Here is a 19,878-nt window from a genome sequence, read left to right as displayed (position 1 = left end):
CAAGTTTGTTCAAAGAGTGAGGTACATTTTATGTGAATCCTGATGTGCAACTTCTTGAAGGATGAAGTGATGGCAGTGAGACACAAAATTTAAACATGTATATTGTGATATTTTAAAATCACTTAGAATAATTTATAATTTGGAGATGCCGGTGTTGGACTGGGGTGTACAAAGTTAAAAATCACGCAACACCAGGTTATAGTCCAACAGGTTTAATTGGAAGCACACTAGCTTTCGGAGTGTCGCTCCTTCATCAGGTCATAGTGGATAGCTCAATCCTAACACACAGAATTTATCGCAAAAATTTACAGTGTGATGTAACTGAAATTATACATTGAAAAATTGATTGTCTGTTAGTCTTTCATCTGTTTGAATACCATGATAGTTTCACTTCTTTCATGTGTAAATCACAAAACCTTTTCTTTAAAAGTTGCATTCTCAGGTTAGCTGTTAACAATGGGTGATAGCTAGACAATATGTTGAAGGTGTTGGCCCCCTGTGTTCTCTGTCTATGCCATGATGTTTAGACTGATTCTAATCTAAAAGGTGAGATAATGGAGTTTTACATGAATGTATGCAGTTTTTGAGCAAAGTACAATGTAACCCTGCACGTACAAATTCACCCCACAAAATATATGTGTCCATGTGGGTCTTTGTCTGTGTGTGTGTGTGTGTGTGTGTCTGTCTGTCTGTCTGTCTGTCTGGGTTGGGGGTTGTGAGTGTGAGAAAGTTTATGCATGTGTGTATAGTGAGTATAGAATGTCTTAAGTCTGTGAGGGGGTGCATGTGTGAGTGTGGGAGTGTGTGTGGGTGTCTGTGTGCATGTCTGTGTATATGTGTGTCCATATGTATGTGTGTATAGGAGTGTACTTGCAGGGTTACATTGTACTTTGCTCAAAAACTGCATGCATTCATGTAAAACTCTGTTATCTCACCTTTTAGATTAGAATCAATCTAAACATCATGGCATAGACAGAGAACACAGGGGGCCAACACCTTCAACATATTGTCTAGCTATCACCCATTGTTAACAGCTAACCTGAGAATGCAACTTTTAAAAAAAAAGCTTTTGTAATTTACACATGAAAGAAGTGAAACTATCATGGTATTCAAACAGATGAAAGACTTAACAGACAATCAATTTTTCAATGTATAATTTCAGTTACATCACACTGTAATTTTTTGCGATAAATCCTGTGTGTTAGGATTGAGCCCTCCACTATGACCTGATGAAGGAGCGACACTCCGAAAGCTAGTGTGCTTCCAATTAAACCTGTTGGACTGTAACCTGGTGTTGTGTGATTTTTAACTTAATAATTTATAATGTACACTAATGAGTTTGAACCATTTTTAATTGTTCCTTTTCTAGGCAGTAGAAGTTGATTGGCAAAATACCGATAACCATCACATTGTTAACAAAGCACTTGTGTTGATGGTTTCGAGCCCAAAATGTTGGTTATGGATTTTAGGCATTTTCATGCACAATAGTGGCACCAACTTGGAAATAATGCAAATGCTTCGAGTGAGATGCCATCTGCGAGACGCAAACAGAATAAATCAATAGGCTCTGGAGATTCACAACTAATGATGCATCTCCATGATTCCCTAAACATGCTGACTGATTTTCACATTGATAATCCATGTGTGGTGCATGTAGAATTCTGTAAGTTAATTTTCTTTGTCTCCTTTTGAGAAGAGTTGAGCATTTTTGTTGGATTGGCACTTTTTCATTCACATTGGTGTCCTTTTAATGATCATGAGCATCCATTCCTGTTTTTATTAAGCAGCAGATACAAAAAAAATCTGTAAATTCTTCGGCCAGAAATAATTAAGTAAAATGAAATTCTTCACTTTTTCACTATTCTTAACTCTAAAACCCCATTGTCATTTCAGGCTTGAATGTAAGATTTGAGAATAGGTACCAGTGAGGAAAGCTTTTCAGCCCATCTGAGTACCTCCCTCAAGGAAGAATTGAAGTTTCTTTCTAAACTGTTCAACATTAAATTATTGAAAATATGATTCAACATGGTGAATCTTGTTCAGACAAGCCGTAAAGCATTTTTGGTGTTGGAAATGCTAAATATACGCTCATGTAGTCTATGTGTTCTCAACAAGTTATGTTTAAAGCATATGACTTGGACAATATGGAGAGGTATTCATCTTTGATCTTAGTTGACATTATGACCACTAATATCATTCTATCATCTGTTGAAGACATTTATGCACTCATACCTATAATTCCCAAACCACCATCATCTGAGCATGTACAAGTGCATAGTGCCCATCAATGTGCCCTCTTTCATGGGTAGCAAATATCTGCAATTATCCTTCAGTTGTTTGCAGATAATTGTGTTAAACAGGGTGCTACTATAACAACATGATGTTTGTATGCTCTATTGTGTAACACTATTGTCATTTTAACCCAGCATTTTATTATCAGCATTACTTTGGGAAATCTAGTTCTGTTCCCATTTTGGTACATAATTAAGCAAGTTGCTGAAGGGTTTCATACATGGGAATTGAGTAATTTTCAATTTGTTTTACCAGTGTTAATGTCAAGCATACCTGGGCTGACATAGAATGGATTAGGTAAAAGTGCCTCAATGTTCTCAAATATTTGTGCCTTAATCTTAACATAACAGACACTCAAGTACCAGTGCTAGTTTTCCATTTTGTACAACAAGCATTTTTTGTATTTCCTTAAGGAGATTGATAATATGCTGCTCATTGTGGGTGGTATTATGCATGGTATCTTGCAATAAATTACTTGATATTGCGCCTCCCCATTTTCTGGGCTCCCTTCAATCATCAGGGATAATGTGACATTACATTCTGTCTATAGGCTGATACAGTGTTACAAATAACCACACACTTTACCTACCCTCAAAGATTTGTAACAAAAAAAGTAATACGCTTAACATGCTGAGAAAAAAATCATATTTTGTCTTGGGATTGAAATACTTAGTATTTGAATTTATTTTCCCAAGTCTAAAATGCTTTTTATTAGTATTGAGAAGAGTTTTAAAAATGAACAAGGAAGCTTTAACCATCTTTGTCATGTTGTTTCATTGGTCCATATTTCAACCATGTTTCCTCCTGGTTATGGTGTTGTATTTTTAACTTACTTTGTCATGTTTGCAGCAATGCAATCAAATTGTGCAACAAATGAACAGTTGGGGAGCACTGATTTGAATAAATAACAATTATTTATATAAATTTACCATTCTGGAATGAAATCTATATTTTCACTCTCCACTTGTAATCTTATAAAAATGATACCAAGTAAATCGTTGTCTTTATTTTTTTCAGAGAAATGCGATGAGTCACTGATTGTCGCACTTCCCCACTCTTCCTTCAGTAGCTCATCTGTGATGTCAGGCAGCTATGTACCTGGCTATGCTAAACTGAACAAGAGAGGAGGTAAGAGCTTTTGAAACAATCCTCACAGGAAATTGATTCGTTTTTTCTGTTGTCAATGATTAATATTGTAATGAGCTGCTTTCTTCAGTTGGAGTGAGTAGCAACTTGTTTTTATGTAGTTCTTTCGTGTGGTAAATGTCCCAAATTGCCACACAGAAGGAAGTACATGACAGAAAACAAAGGAATAATGAAGCTACGATTGAGCCATGGTTCAAGAGGTGGTCAGAAGCTTAATTGAAAGTGAAATTCAATTAATTACTTCTTTCAGTTCATGCATATTGCAAATTATTTATCATTTCTTTTGATAATCTAAGGGAACAAGAGTGTTTTATCATGCAGGAAGGGTCTCAGTGTTTTACATTAAGCAGATCCAATAGGTATATGCCAAGCAGGAGAGAAGAGAGGAACATAAGAAGAATTAGTGGAACTAGTGGCAATTGTTTAAATTTTTATTTGTTTCAAATTTGTTTCAGCATGGCACTGTAGTTCAGTGATTAACACTGTTGTCTCACAGTGCAAAGAAGCACATTGCATGATAAAAATTTAATGGATATTTGAAAGCAGATAAAAAGCAGACAAGGCATAACTTAAGTTTTGAGCAATTTGTCAATGGGTATACAAAGCTAAAGAGGTAGCATGGGGAGACTATGGAAATATTCAAAAGTGAACATTAGCACGGCAAAGTTAATTTGCTGTTGGGAAACTTTGGAAAACTAGTGGGATGAGGAAATGTTGGACAAAGAGCTGAATTTTGTCCATATCAGAACATGATTGCAGAATTTATATAAAATAAAATCATTCTTTGACTGCTCACTAAAGCTGAAATGATATTTCGATACAAGATCAGGGTTATGAGTCCTGGCAAGAGTCAAAGAATGTGATTTCAACATTACTGTATTAAGCTGAAAGAAAGGAAACCAGTACAGGTTTGTCAACAGATATTACATTGGTTCATTCCTAGACAATTGTTTACATTTTTACTTGTTTCAAATTTGTTTCAGCGTGACACTGTAGTTCAGTGATTAGCACTGCTGTCTCAGTGCAAGGAAGCAATGTTCAATTCCAGCCTTGGGTGACTGTGTGGAGTTTGCATGTTCTCACATGTTTGTATGGATTTCTGCTGAGTGCTCTGATTTCCCCCCAACAGTCCAAAGATATGCAGTTTAGTTGGATTGGCCATGCTAAATGCAGAGTTATAAAGAGAGAGTGAGTTGCTGGATGTGGATGACATGCTCTTTGGATTGTCAGTGCAGACTCATTGGGTTGAATGGCCTCTTTCCATACTCATGGGATTCTATGATTCCATTCTATGAAGAAAAGCCACGGCATCTAATGAGATATTCAAGAAACACAGGAGGCTGTTTAGAACATTTTCGATCTTCTGTTGTTTACGCATTGCTTTATTTGAGAAATATTTCTGCAGATATTTTATCAATGGCTATTCTAATTATGAAAAACAACATAAAAGAGGGCACTATGATCAACCAAAACAAGGTTTATAAATGATGACTCCATAAGCAGCAGAGGCAGTAATTTATAAGGTAAATTGAGTAAATAATGAGGTGGAATGTGTTGTTACTGGAGCTAAGCTGTGTTTGCTAAAGTGGTGATAGACTATTTATTGAAGGGAGTTGAAAAATGCCTGTGGTAGTTCTCTATATTGGAATAAATAATTTGCCCAAAAGCAATCTGGAGAGGCCTAAAAAAAATCGAAGCACAATTTGGACAGAGCCACAAGAGAAATGATATTGAGTTTGTTGAAGGCAGATTGGGGATTTGGAGCATAAAGAAGAATTCAGAAGTGTATAAATTGCAGATTCCACTGAATGCAGAGAGAGTACATTTTGGATTAAACATTTCTTTGGGTGGAGGTACAAAGTGATCCTGAAATGCATATATATAGATCCTTAAGGCATGAGCATAGTTCGAAAGCACAGTGAAAACACCAATGTTTTAATGTGTTTAACAAACAATAAATTGAGTGAAAAGCAAGGGTTCCATATTAGTTCCTAAAATATATTGGTAATGCCATTGTTGATGTACTGGTTATGCATCTAGCTATCCCATCATAAGATTGCTGTAGTCCAATTAAGAATGTTATGAATGTTCGTGGGAGTTTTGTGAGGAATCGGTGACTCATATTAGGAAGTTTGAAGAAAACGTATTATTTCATTGCACACAAAAGGTTTAGGAGAGTTTTGGGAGTTTTAAAAAATTATGAAATGTTTTGAGAGAACAGAGACTAAAAGTCAATTCTCACTAAATGACAAATCAATAGGAATGGTCGATTAAAAATGGAACTTCTTTTATAACAAGACATTGGAAACCACCATTAAGAAAGACATTGATTCACTATTCGAAAAAGAAGACTATCACAGAATACAAGGGAATATCAGGAATATGAGACAACATTAGATAGCCAGAATGGAAATGACCATACCAGGACAGTGTTATTTGAGTGAATGTTGTCAGAGCTATTAGTAGGAGATGGAGTTTATTTTGGATAAATGTGAGGTATTGCATTCTGGTAAAAGAAACAAGGGCAGGACTTGTACAATTAATGGTAGGACTTTGGGTAGAGTTGTAGAACACAGAGACCCAGGGAATCATGTGCATAATTCTTTTGAAATTTTCATCACAGGTAGACAAGGTGGTTAAGAAAGCATTTAGCACACTTGCCTTCATTGTTCAGACCTTTGAGTGCAGGAGTTGGCATATCATGTTGAGATTGTACAAGATGTTGGTGAGGTCTCTTCTGGAATACTGCGTACAGTTCTGGTTGCCCTGCTATAGGAAGGATATAAAACTGGAAAGAGCTCAGAAATGAATTACCAGGATGTTGCCAAGAGTGGAAGATTTGAGATGGGTTGGATAGGCTGGGACTTTTTTCACTGGAGCGTAGGAGGTAGAGGGATGACCTTATAGAATCATGAGGGGCATGAACAAGGTGAATAACAAAGGTTTTTTTTTCCCTCAGGTGAGGGAGTTTAAAACTAGGGAAGATATTTTTAAGGTGAGAGGAAACAGATTTAAAAAGGATGAAGGGCAAATTTTTTACACAGTGGTTCATATGTGGAATGAACAGTCAGAGGAAAGTACAGTGCAGGTACAGTTGCAACATTTAAAAGATATTTGCGTAAGTAATGAATGGGAAAGGTTTGGAGGGATATGTGCCATATTACGTGGGACTAATTAGGTTTGGGAACATGGTCAGCATGGACTAGGTGGACTGAAGGGCATTTTAATGACTATTAAAATCGATGTCTTAATTCCTTCAAGAAGTATTATTCTGCAGATTGCAGACTGTCATAAATTTGGTTGCTGACATATCTATGTGCCATATTAGCCAGGCTAAATAGTTTATAGAGGATCAAAGCAATCAGGAAGTCTTGAACATGTGATCCTGTGTTTGGGCCTTATATACCTGAAGGTAACGTAAATAAGGAGATGAAGGATTTAATCTTCTGAAGGAATCAGCAACATATTTTATGTATGATTTGTAAATGTAAAGTAATGATATGTCTTTCAATTAGCTTGAGTCGAAATGGCGACAAGCATTTCTTAAGAAACTTTCTTAAGAAGTAGAGTCCAGAATCCACTGTCTACAAATCGCAAACATGTTCTTTGATTATGGAATAACATTGAAATATAATGGAATTTTTATTCATACAACATTATCTTATTGTCTTTCTACCTCTGCTTAATTATCTTAGCAGTAATTAAGTCTGACTATTATGTTTAACTTGAGAATAATTATCTAACAGTATTGGTATTTACTTCATATTGGAAGAATATGGTGGCTATCCCATGTGGTCTTTGTTCCATTATGTTTTGATAAAGGATATGCCTAGGAGTTCAGGCTTCAGTTCTGAAGAGACTTGATCTACTTCAGGAAACTGCCTCTCCATAAAAGTATTGGGATAAATCCAAAACCATAAACATTAGCTGCAGTTTTAGTGCCTTGAAATGAAAATGAGTTCAAAGAAGAGATACTGTGATGCATCTTAATTTCGACACAACGATACAGTTGTTGGTTGTTGGTTGGCATGTTTTCAACTTGTATGAAAAAGAAAGAAGGACAGCTCCAAGGAGTAATGATTTAAAAAAGAATAGCCAAGAAAGATTGTGAAAGGGGAAGATTAGATGCTTGTGCTTAGTTGGGGATCATCTGGCATAAGTAACAGCTAGACAATCAGCGAGAGACCAGGGCCTTACTGGAGCACAGACATCAGAAAATTCAACAAAGTTAATGGAACAAAAACCTTTAGAACAAAATGACCGAATAGAATAAAATAATATGGAACATGTTTCTTTGTGAAGTTGGTTTGAGTTAGAGAAAAAAATAAGAATAAAACTCAGCTTTCTCTTTTGGCAATCTAACAACTATACTGTCAGAATACAAGAGACAAGAGGAGACAGATGTTTCAAATAAAGCTGGGACTAGGAAGGATGACATCTTGAGAATGAAGAAGATAACAGCTGATGCTATTTTGTAATAATGTTGCACTTAACAGTTTTCATAGTGAATTTACAGGGGCTATGAGCAGAGATTGCATTGGCTCACTGCTTCATACTGATATTAGATAAAATACGTGGGATTCTTATGAAGCACAGCTGAGCAAATGAATCACGACATTAGATCTGATGGAGGATCAACCATGAGCTAAGCAAATTTCTGTACCTGCTGGATAGCAGCAGCTTCATTGGGAAAGGTGGGCAGATCATAGAGTAAGCACATAATGGTTAGACCATAGAAAAGCAGCAAAGGAGACTGCTGACTTAAAGTTTTCATGTTACAGTCCCAGCAGTTTTCAATCTGAACATCCCCAAGCTGCAGGCACACATAATCTTGGGTAAATTGGACAATGACTTGTGATAGGAGGCCTGCTGTCAAAGGGAAGGACCTATATAGGAAACTGTTTTAAAGCAAAGTTGAGTCAGAATGATGCTCTCAAAGAACTGTTACTGGTCTGATAAAAAGGAACATTGTAGTGGTGGTGACATGGGCATAAAAAGCATTTCTTTGAAACTGAAGAGTTACAATTTGCTCTGGAATAGATTCACTAAAGGAGAGTGGCCTTATTTGGACTCAAAGGCAATCCTCCAGGAAAGCTAGACATCGCATCTACGAAAAGGGAAAATGCCCAGTGAGGCAGTGCAACCACTCATCTTTGTTGTTCTGTCTGATACTTTGCTCCAAATGAAAGCTGTTTGGATCCCGACCAGACATTGCCCCTATTAGAGTACTTCAAGAGTACATCAAATCATGATGAACAATGGCTATACAGCTATTGCAAATCAGATGAAGGGCTTTTTTCCAAAACGTCGATTTCGAAGCTACTTGGATGCTGCCTGAACTGCTGTGCTCTTCCAGCACCACTAATCCAGCTATTGCAAATTTACAAGGCACTGCATCAGGAGTAGATAGGTCAATAATCTTCCCTACACCACAGACGGTAGCACAGATATTTCCTGTTTAGCAAAGGATTAATGAGGATGTAGCTTCATATGACAGAGCAGTTAAAGCATTCAATATTATCTTCAGTCTTTTGAGAACTATTATTATTGACTGAATGAAATTTAATTGGTCCACTTAATGAGTGAGAGAGCATGTTGACTCTTTTATTAATAACGTGGATCAGCTGGCAGAAAATGGTAAACATGCTAATTTAAAAGAAGAATTGATGTGGGACCAAATCATTGTGCTGTCTTTGATAAGACATGAATTACTTGGTAGGATGGAACTTAAACATTGCTGAAGGGAAACACAAAGTAAAAGTTTTTTGTCTTGTGCTTACCTGGACCAAGAGACAGCAACAATCTTGAAAAAAGCTGTCAATGAATACAAAATAATAAGGTGTTGATAAGTTAAGCGATCATCGGCATAGAGATGCAGCAGGAACAATTAACTATCAACTTCAGTTCTCAGACTCGGCAGGAAGACTCTGACTGGTTGTGGTATTGTCATGGAAATACTGCAGAAAATCCCTGAGTCTCTAAGCTTCCTTTTATTTAGGGTGCAATGTACATATTACTTTTACCTACATAAAACAGAATACTGTGCTTTTGTTTTCATTCATAAGATGTTGGTATTGTTGTCTAGCCCAGCATTTATTGTCCATTCCCAAATGTCCTGGAGAATGTGGTAGTAAAATGCTTTCTTGAACTGCTGCAGTGCTTGGAATGTGGGAATCCCACAGTGCTGTTAGAAAGTGAATTCCAAGATTTTGACTAGGCGACAACGAAAGAACAGTCTTTTGTTTTCAAATCAGTGTTGTGTGTGAATTGCAGGTGGTGTTCCTATGCATCTGCTGCCCTTTTCCTTCTAGATGGTAGAGGTCACAAGTTTTGTAGATACTGCCAAAGAAGCCTTAGTAAGATAAAGTTAAAAATCACACAACACCAGGTTATAGTCCAACAGGTTTAATTGGAAGCACACTAGCTTTCGGAGCGACGCTCCTTCATCAGGTGATTGTGGAGGGCTCGATCATAACAGAATTTATAGCAAAAATTTGCAGTGTGATGTAACTGAAATTATACATTGAAAAATTGATTGTCTGTTAAGCCTTTCATCTGTTAGAATACAGTGATAGTTTCACTTCTTTCATGTGTAAATCACAAAACCCTTTTTTTAAAAAAGTTGCATTCTCTGGTTAGCTGTGAACAATGGTGATAGAACTCTGAGCGTGGAGAGATAAGCTAGAGAAGGGTGGGAGTGGGGAGAAAGTAGCATAGAGTACAATGGGTGAGTGGGGGAGGGGATGAAGGTGATAGGTCAGGGAGGAGAGGGTGGAGTGGATAGGTGGAAAAGGAGATTTGCAGGTAGGACAAGTTCGGACAAGTCATGGGGACAGTTACTGAGCTGGAAGTTTAGAACTAGGGTGAGGTGGGGGAAGGGGAAATGAGGAAACTGTTGAAGTCCACATTGATGCCCTGGGGTTGAAGTGTTCCGAGGCTGAAGATGAGGCGTTTTTCCTCCAGGCGTCTGGTGGTGAGGGAGTGGCGGTGAAGGAGGCCCAGGACCTCCATGTCCTCGGCAGAGTGGGAAGGGGAGTTGAACTGTTGGGCCACGGGGTGGTGTGATTGATTGGTGCGGGTGTCCCAGAGATGTTCCCTAAAGTGCTCTGCTAGGAGGTGGTCTCCCCAATGTAGAGTAGACCGCATCGGGAGCAATGGATACAATAAATGATATTAGTGGAAGTGCAAGTAAAACTTTGATGGATGTGGAAGGCTCCTTTAGGGCCTTGGATAGAGGTGAGGGAGGAGGTGTGGGCGTAGGTTTTACAGTTCCTGCGGTGGCAGTGGAAAGTGCCAGGATGGGAGGGTGGGTTGTAGGGGGGCGTGGACCTGACCAGGTAGTCACGGAGGAACGGTCTTTGCGGAAGGCGGAAAGGGGTGGGGAGGGAAATATATCCCTGGTGATAGGGTCTGTTTGGAGGTGGCGGAAATGTCGACGGATGATTTGGTTTATGCGAAGGTTGGTAGGATGGAAGGTGAGCGCCAGGGGCGTTCTGTCCTCGTTACGGTTGGAGGGGTGGGGTCTGAGGGCAGAGGTGTGGGATATAGAAGAAATGCGTTGGAGGGCATCTTTAACCACGTGGGAAGGGAAATTGCGGTCTCTAAAGAAGGAGGCCATCTGGTGTATTCTGTGGTGGAACTGGTCCTCCTGGGAGCAGATCCGGCGGAGGCGGAGGAATTGGGAATATGGGATGGCATTTTTGCATGAGGTATGGTGGGAAGAGGTGTAATTCAGGTAGCTGTGAGAGTCGGTGGGTTTGTAAAAAATGTCAGTGTCAAGTCGGTCGTCATTAATGGAGATGGAGAGGTCCAGGCAGGGGAGGGAGGTGTCAGAGATGGTCCAGGTAAATTTAAGAGGTAAAAACAATGACTGCAGATGATGAAGGGCTTTTGCCCGAAATGTCGATTTCAAAACTCCTTGGATGCTGCCTTAACTGCTGTGCTCTTCCAGCATCACTAATCCAGGTAAATTTAAGGTCAGGGTGGAATGTGTTGGTGAAGTTGATGAATTGCTCAACCTCCTCACGGGAGCACGAGCTGGCGCCAATGCAGTCATCAATGTAGCGGAGGAAGAGGTGGGGAGTGGTGCCAGTGTAATTACGGAAGATCAACTGCTCTACGTAGCCAACAAAGAGACAGGCAGAGCTGGGGCCCATACATGTGCCCATGGCTACTTCTTTGGTCTGGAGGAAGTGGGAGGATTCAAAGGAGAAATTGTTAAGGGTGATGTCAATGACAGACCCCAGAATATTGATAGTAGGGGAATTCTGTCATGGTAATGCTATTAAATATTAAGGGGAAATGGTTAGATTGCCACTCATTCAACATGATCATTGCCCAGCACTTGTGTGGTGCAAATGTTACTTGCTACTTATCCTTGTATGCATCCACCTGCTTTGACAAAGGCCTCCAAGCCCTCCATTTCTTCCTTTCCTGTCAGCCCAACCAGTACCCTTCTACTGACTCACTCATTCACTGGGCTCAATTGGTCCTCCGCCTCAACAATTTCTCCTTTGAATCTTCTCACTTCCTACAGACCAAAGGGGTAGCCATGGCACCTGCATGGGCCCCAGCTATGTCTGTCTCTTTGCCGGGTACATGGATCAGTCTATTTTCCACAGTTACACTGGCACTATTCCCCACTTTTTCCTCCCCACTTATATCGATGACTGTATAAGTGTCATCTTGTGCTCCCATAAGGAGGTTGGACAGTTCATCAATTTCATGAAAACCTTCCACCCTTACCTCAAGTTCACCTGGACAATCTCGGTCACCTGCCTTCCTTTCCTGGACCTCTCCATCTCCATTTCTGGCAACTGACTCAACACTGGTTTTAGATGTTAGTTGTGACTTTATCAGCTCCACTCTGAGGAATGAGATTGTGGAGTAATTGGGAAGTGTGTGGTAAAATAGGGCTGAGTCAGCACAATTTTGTCACGTAGAGGTCATGCCTCACAAATCTGTTAGAATTCTTTGAAGAGGTATCTCGAAACGTCAATTTTGCTGCTCCTCGGATGCTGCCTGAACTGCTGTGCTCTTCCAGCACCACCAATCCAAAATCTGGTTTTCAGCATCTACAGTCATTGTTTTTATCAAGCAAGTTAGACAATGGAGAGCCCATAGACTTTTTTTAATGCACTAATGGGTCACTGACTGGCCAGAATGTTTTTTATTGTTGTGGTTCTGTTCGCCGAGCTGGGAATTTGTCTTGCAAACGTTTCGTCCCCTGTCTAGGTGACATCCTCAGTGCTTGGGAGCCTCCTGTGAAGCGCTTCTGTGCTGTTTCCTCTGGTATTTATAGTGGCCTGTCTCTGCCGCTTCCGGTTGTCAATTCAAGCTGTCCACTGTAGTGGCCAGTATATTGGGTCTAGGTCGATGTGTTTGTTGATAGAGTCTGTGGATGAGTGCCATGCCTTTAGGAATTCCTTGGCTGTTCTCTGTTTGGCTTGCTCTATAATGGTAGTGTTGTCCCAGTTGAATTCATGTTGCTTGTCGTCTGTGTGTGTGGCTACTAAGGATCGTGTCGTTTCGTGGCTAGTTGGTGTTCGGGTATACGGATCGTTAACTGTCTTCCTGTTTGTCCGATGTAGTGTTTTGTGCAGTCCTTGCATGGGATTTTGTACACTACATTGGTTTTGCTCATGTTGGGTATCGGGTCCTTTGTTCTGGTGAGTTGTTGTCTGAGCGTGGCTGTTGGTTTGTGTGCTGTTATGAGTCCTAGTGGTCGCAGTAGTCTGGCTGTCAGTTCAGAAATGCTCCTGATGTATGGTAGTGTGGCTAGTCCTTTAGGTTGCGGCATGTCCTCGTTCCATTGTCTCTCCCTTAGGCATCTGTTGATGAAATTGCGAGGGTATCCGTTTTTGGCGAATACTTTGTATAGGTGTTCCTCTTCCTCTTTTTGTAGTTCTGGTGTGCTGCAGTGTGTTGTGGCCCTTTTGAATAGTGTCCTGATGCAACTTCGTTTGTGTGTGTTGGGGTGGTTGCTTTCATAGTTTAGGACTTGGTCTGTATGTGTGGCTTTCCTGTAAGCCTTTGTGGCGATCCGTATACACGAACACCAACTAGCCACGAAACGACACGACCAGCTATCCTTAGTAGCCACACACACAGACGACAAGCAACATGAATTCGACTGGGACAACACTACCATTATAGGGCAAGCCAAACAGAGAACAGCCAGGGAATTCCTAGAGGCATGGCACTCATCCACAGACTCTATCAACAAACACATCGACCTGGACCCAATATACCGGCCACTATAGCGGACAGCTCGAACTGACAACTGGAAGCGGCAGAGACAGGCCACTATAAATGCCGGAGGAAAGATCACAGAAGCGCTTCACAGGAGGCTCCCAAGCACTGAGGATGTCACCTAGACAGGGGACGAAGCGTTTGCAAGACAAATTCCCAGCTCGGCGAACAGAACCACAACAATGAGCACCCGAACTACAAATCTTCTCCCAAACTTTGAATGTTTTTTATTGCCTAGACCTAGCTGCCCTTGAATCGAGTGGCTTGAAAAGCTATTTCTGTTGGCAGTAAAGTGTCAACCACATTGCTGTGACACTGGAGTCAAATGTTGGTCAGACCAGATGAGATGGCAAATTGCCTTCTCTGAAGGACATTAGTGAGCCAGATAGCTTTTTCTGATAATCACCAAATGTTTTAATTCCAGATTTTTAAAAATTGAATTCAAATTCCATCAGTTGATACAGCAAGAATCAAACCTGGGTAATGAATTTTGATTTATTATATGGGATGCTTATCAAATGGATTGCTTTGTATTGGATGGTGTCAAGCTTCTTCAATGTTATGAAAATTGCACTTGTCCAGAAGTTTGAGAGCATTCCATCACATGCTTCACTTGTGCTTGTTGATGATGGACAAGTTTTGGGGAATCAAGAGGTAGAGTTATTCACTTCAAAATTCTCAGTATCTGACCTACACTTGCAGCCAGAATAATTATGCAGTGTGTCCCCCAGTTCAGTTTTTCGTCAATAGTAACCACTGGGATGTTGATGGTGAGGGATTCAGCAATGGTAATACCATTGAATGTCAAGGGTTGATGGTTGGATTCTCTTTTGTTAGAAATAGTCATTTTTTGACCCATGTATGGTACAAATGTTACTTGCTACTTTATCAGTGTCTGTCTTAATTTTGGCCAGAACCTCTTTTCTTTGTTTGAGGACTTCATCACTATCTGAAGAATCTTGAATGTTGCTGAACATTGTGTGAACATCCTAACTTCTGATTTTATGCACCAAAGATTATTGAAGCAGTTGAATGTGGTTGATGAAGGCTTTTGCCCGAAACGTCGATTTCGAAGCTCCTTGGATGCTACCTGAACTGCTGTGCTCTTCCAGCACCACTAATCCAGAATCTGAATGTGGTTGAGCCGAGGGCACTTACCCTGAGGAATTCCTGCAGAGATGTCCTGGAGCTGAGTTGACTAACCTCCAAAAACCACAACAATCTTCCCTTGTGTGAGATATGACTCAATCAGTGGAGAGACTTCCCCTGATGCTCATTGATTTGTTTTGTTAGGGATCCTTGATGATTCCCTCTGTTAAATGCTGCATTGACTTCATGGCAGTCATCCTCCCTTCCCTCTTGTGTTCAGTTCTATATTTGGACCAAGCCTTTAATGAGGTCAGGAGCTGGTTGAGCCTGGCAGAACTTAACTGAGCTTCAGTGAGCATGCTAAGTACAGCTTAACAGCACTGTCATTCACTTTCAATCCTTCAATTCCTTTGCCGATAATGGAGAATAGACCAATTGGGTGATAATTAGCTGGCCTGTATTGGATGGGCAATTTCCAACATTGTCAGTAGATGGGTATTTTATAGCTATACTGGAACAGCTTATGGCAGTATGTGGCTTGTTCTGGAGCATGAGTATTTGGTACTATGACCAGAATGTTGTCACCGCTGATAGCCATTGCAATATACCGTACCTTTACCTATTTCTTGTATCAAGTGGAGTGAATTGAACTGACTGACTGACATCTGACATCTCAGAAGGAGGCCATTGAAGGGTTGTCCAATTAGCATTGCTGACTAAAGATGCTTGTAAATGCTTCAGCTTGGTCTTTTGCATTGAAGTGTAAAGCTCCCTCAATTATTGATGATGGAGATATTTGTTGAGCTTCTTTCATCAGTGAGTTGTTTTATGGTCCATCATCATTCAGAAACAGATGTGACAGAACTGCAGTGCATAAATCTTCTCTGTTGACTGTGATTGCTTAGCTCTGCCTACTGTATGCTGCTTCCATTGCTTGGCATGCAAGTTGTTTTTTAGATTAGATTAGATTACTTACAGTTTGGAAACAGGCCCTTCGGCCCAACAAGTCCACACCGCCCCGCCGAAGCGTACCCACCCATACCCCTACATCTACATCGACCCCTTACCTAACACTACGGGCAATTTAGCATGGCCAATTCACCTGACCTGCACATCTTTGGACTGTGGGAGGAAACCGGAGCACCCGGAGGAAACCCACGCAGACACGGGGAGAACGTGCAAACTCCACACAGTCAGTCGCCTGAGGCGGCAATTGAACCCGGGTCTCCGGCGCTGTGAGGCGGGAATTGAACCCGGGTCTCCTGTGTTTTATCTTTACTTAGGTAAGCTGCTCCTGGCATGCCATCCTGCACTGTTCACTGAAGTAGTATCGATCTCCTGGCTTGAAGGGCATGGTTAAGCGGGGGATGTGGTGGGACATGAGGTTACAGATAGTGCTTCAAAATTCTACTGAATGCTCATGGATGCTAAGTTGTGAATTGCCAAATCTGGTTCAAGGACTGTCCTGTTTGGTGTGGAGTGGTAATACTATAACATGCCAATGTGAAGATATGACTTCATCTCCAAAGGATTCTGTGGTGATAACTCCCATTGAATCATGAAAAGATGCATTTGCTACACGTAGATCGATGAAGGTGAACTGAAGTGTGTTTCTCCCCTCTTGGTGGTTTCCTCACTGCATGTTACAGGCCCAGTTTAGCAGCCATGTCCTTTAAGACTATGAGAGCTCAGTCAGTAGTAGTGCTACTGAGTCACTCAGTAATGGACATTGAAGATCCCCATCTCAAGTACATTCTGAGTGTTTGCCATTCTTAGTGCATCTTTCAAATGGTGTTCAACTGGAGGAGCACAGATTTGTCAGCTGGCAGGGTTGGTTGGTAATAATCAGCCTATGTTTGACCTGATGCCAAAAGACTCCATGGGGTCTGGAATCAATTCTGAGGACTCCCAGAGCGACTCCCTCCTGACTGAATACAACACGGGCGGCACGGTGGCACAGTGGTTAGCACAGCTGCCTCACAGCGCCAGAGACCTGGGTTCAATTCCCGCCTCAGGCGCCTGACTGTGTGGAGTTTGCACATTCTCCCCGTGTCTGCATGGGTTTCCTCCGGGTGCTCCGGTTTCCTCCCACAGTCCAAAAATGTGCAGGTCAGGTGAATTGGCCATGCTAAATTGCCCATAGTGTTAGCTAAGGGGTAAATGTTGAGGTATGGGTGGGTGGCGGGTCGGTGTGGACTTGTTGGGCCGAAGGGCCTGTTTCCACACTGTAAGTAATCTAATCTAATCTAAGTAATCTAAAAACACAAGATCTGCCAGGAGCCAATGGTGGAGTCTGGGATATTGTTTGTTTGTTTCTTTGTTTGTCTGTGTGGCAGGTATGATTCAGTGAGTATGGCTACTATCAGGCTCATGACCAGTATATGAGAGTGCTCTCCCAATTTTGGTACTGATCCCAGATGTTAGTACAGAGGATTTAGTATGGTCAACTGGTTTGTTATTGCTTCCAGAATCTAAATCGATACCCGATGGTAAGTGGGTCCATTATGCCTACACCCCCGACACTCTAAAGAGCATCTCACCCAGACCCTATCTCTGTAAACTGACCTTTACCATGCTTAATTCACCTCGCCTACATATCCCTCAACACAATTATTAAAATTTTAAATAGCAATGAGAACGCGTATTTCTATTTTTCTTAGAATCTGTCTACAGTTCATGTTTTAGTGGGCAGTACTTCAGCAATTTGGCCATTCCATCTGCAAGAAAGCAGATGAGTTAAGAATAGACGTTTGATTTGACTGTACACAAGTAGACTTAAATTCTTCTGTTAATAGGTAAAATAATCACATTTTTTAAAATTGAGCTGATACATTTTATCTTTTTGCTGTTTAATCTGGCTATCTCATTTATATTGCTAAATGACATAACATTTTGTCCGACAGATTTAAGTTGCGGTTTTATTACATTTAACATACATTTATATGTTTTAAAGTTAACAGTGGTGTGAAGTTAGAACATAAAAGAGGATGAATAATTTAGAGTAATTTTAGCATTGAGACAAAAGTGTACACATGTTTAAATTCACTTGGTTTAGTATTTCTGTTTTGCTTTAACATCAGTAAATTATTCGGATGGGCAATATCATTAGCTTCATGAGATTCATTATAAGATTTTTTATGGCAGTGCATAATGTTCGTTACCTTTCCAGATTGGCACAATTTTGGTATGACCTTACTCGGTCATGTGACCTCTTCCCTTTCTGTGCGGCTGTCAGAGGAGTTAACCAGGTGCTCCACATCCAGAGCCCTGCAGTGCTGTCCCTCACCTCTGGTCATGATCCAACCACTGATGAAAACACTCCTCAGAAAAAGTTGTTGCTCTAGGAATCCATCCAGCCATGATGGATTCACCCATCCCAGGCAGCAGGGTGCCAAGCACCTCTGAACTTGACAATCCTCCTCCTTCCCTGGCCTATGGGATGCCAGTAGCTTTGGAGATTGACAGCTCCATCCTGGACCATGGGCACTGGCAACTTCACACCCAAACCTGCCCCTCCACCCTTACCAAAATGCAGCCAAAAATACCAGTTCGCTGCAGTAAACTAAACCCACATCTGGCAGAACAGAGTGGTCAAAATTGATCTGGATTCAAGTCAGTAGTTTCTGTCATTGACTTACAGAGTATATTTCAGGGGGATGTTGGAGAGGATCAGGGAATGCAAGCAAATGTTTGCAACTGGCCTTATCTGTGTATGAAATAAGGTGAGTCGGGAAGAGTGTGAGATGACAAGGCCAAAGCGATGGCTGTAAATATGAATGAGAAAGGTTCACCAGAGGATGGGGTTGGGACATTCCCCACCAGTTTACATCTTGGTCAAAGGAATAAAGCAGTTCAAAGCCCAGGATTAATCAAGAAATCTGAGCATATCTTCACCACTGCTCCAACTCTCCCCAAGGCAATCAAAACTATTTCAGACAACAGCTTGGCCAAGGGCTTATGTTGCATGATACTTACTTTTTTGTGTAACATGCTCTTTCCGAGAATGTAACTGGTTTAGCTCTTCAATTTCACCTTAAACCTAAAGTATGGGCTCAGATTTTGCAGTCAGTAAAGGAACAACACTCATTGCTCAAAATGCTTTCAGCTGCTGAGGGACCTGTTGCAGGTTCTTGGGAAGAAATTGATTGCCATTAGGAAACTGGTCTCATTCAGTGCTCTGTCAAATCTAACTGAGGTATGTACGAGCAAGGCAAAGAACAACACAACCAATCAACTATCAAATTGTGGAATTCTCAGATAGCTCTGCATCTTGTAAATTGGGAAAGATAAATTAAAATTTGAATCATGCACAGCAAAGGAAGTAAAGAGGGGTTGAAAAAATGGGATTAAGAGTGTAAAGATAGACAAAAGCACTTTGTAAATCTAATTAGAATAGAAATTAAATTCTCAAGTGGTTAAACGTAACTTTTCTTATATGACATGCTGGTGGGCAGCACGGTGGCACAGTGGTTAGCACTGCTGCCTCACACTGCCAGAGACCTGGGTTCAATTCCCGCCTCAGGCGACTGACTGTGTGGAGTTTGCACATTCTCCCCGTGTCTGCGTGGGTTTCCTCCGGGTGCTCCGGTTTCCTCCCACAGTCCAAAGATGTGCAGGTCAGGTGAATTGGCCATGCTAAATTGCCCGTAGTGTTAGGTAAGGGGTAAATGTAGGGGTATGGGTGGGTTGCACTTCGGCGGGGCGGTGTGGACTTGTTGGGCCGAAGGGCCTGTTTCCACACTGTAAGTAATCTAATCTAAAGGCTCTTTGGCAGTAATTATGATTTCTCACACTACTAAAAAGTTTTCTTGCCTATGAATGCACCAGTTCTAACATTTCTGGCAGGTTCAGTGGTTATGTGCAACAGTTTTACATTCTTAGAGAGAATTCAGTCCATAATGGTGAGGACTCCTACAATATAATGCACTGTAACTTGCTCAGAGATAGCTGGATTTGAATCCTTTTATTTGTATCTTCAGGTTATGCAAACTGTTGTCCAATTTACTGCTTAATAATAGCCTCTGTTGTTCTTCAGACAAAATCTGGGCTGTTAAATTGATGTCATGTGTTAATATCTAACACTGTTAATCGGAGGCTAAA

The 19,878-nt window shown here is 40.9% G+C and overlaps 1 protein-coding gene across 1 annotated transcript in view; it reads left to right on the top strand.

Moving 5' to 3' along the window:
- LOC140480594 (contactin-associated protein-like 2) overlaps positions 1 to 19,878 on the top strand; it is a 2,042,618-nt gene that overhangs the window by 626,436 nt on the left and 1,396,304 nt on the right. The window contains exon 2 of the mRNA XM_072575654.1: positions 3,310 to 3,420. Coding sequence (XP_072431755.1) covers positions 3,310 to 3,420 — 111 coding nt within the window. The remainder of the gene's footprint in view (positions 1 to 3,309; positions 3,421 to 19,878) is intronic.

The sequence above is a fragment of the Chiloscyllium punctatum genome, chromosome 8, assembly GCF_047496795.1.
Source record: "Chiloscyllium punctatum isolate Juve2018m chromosome 8, sChiPun1.3, whole genome shotgun sequence".
In the NCBI taxonomy this organism is placed as follows: Eukaryota; Metazoa; Chordata; class Chondrichthyes; order Orectolobiformes; family Hemiscylliidae; genus Chiloscyllium; species Chiloscyllium punctatum.
This window is presented reverse-complemented; position numbering and strand designations above follow the sequence as displayed.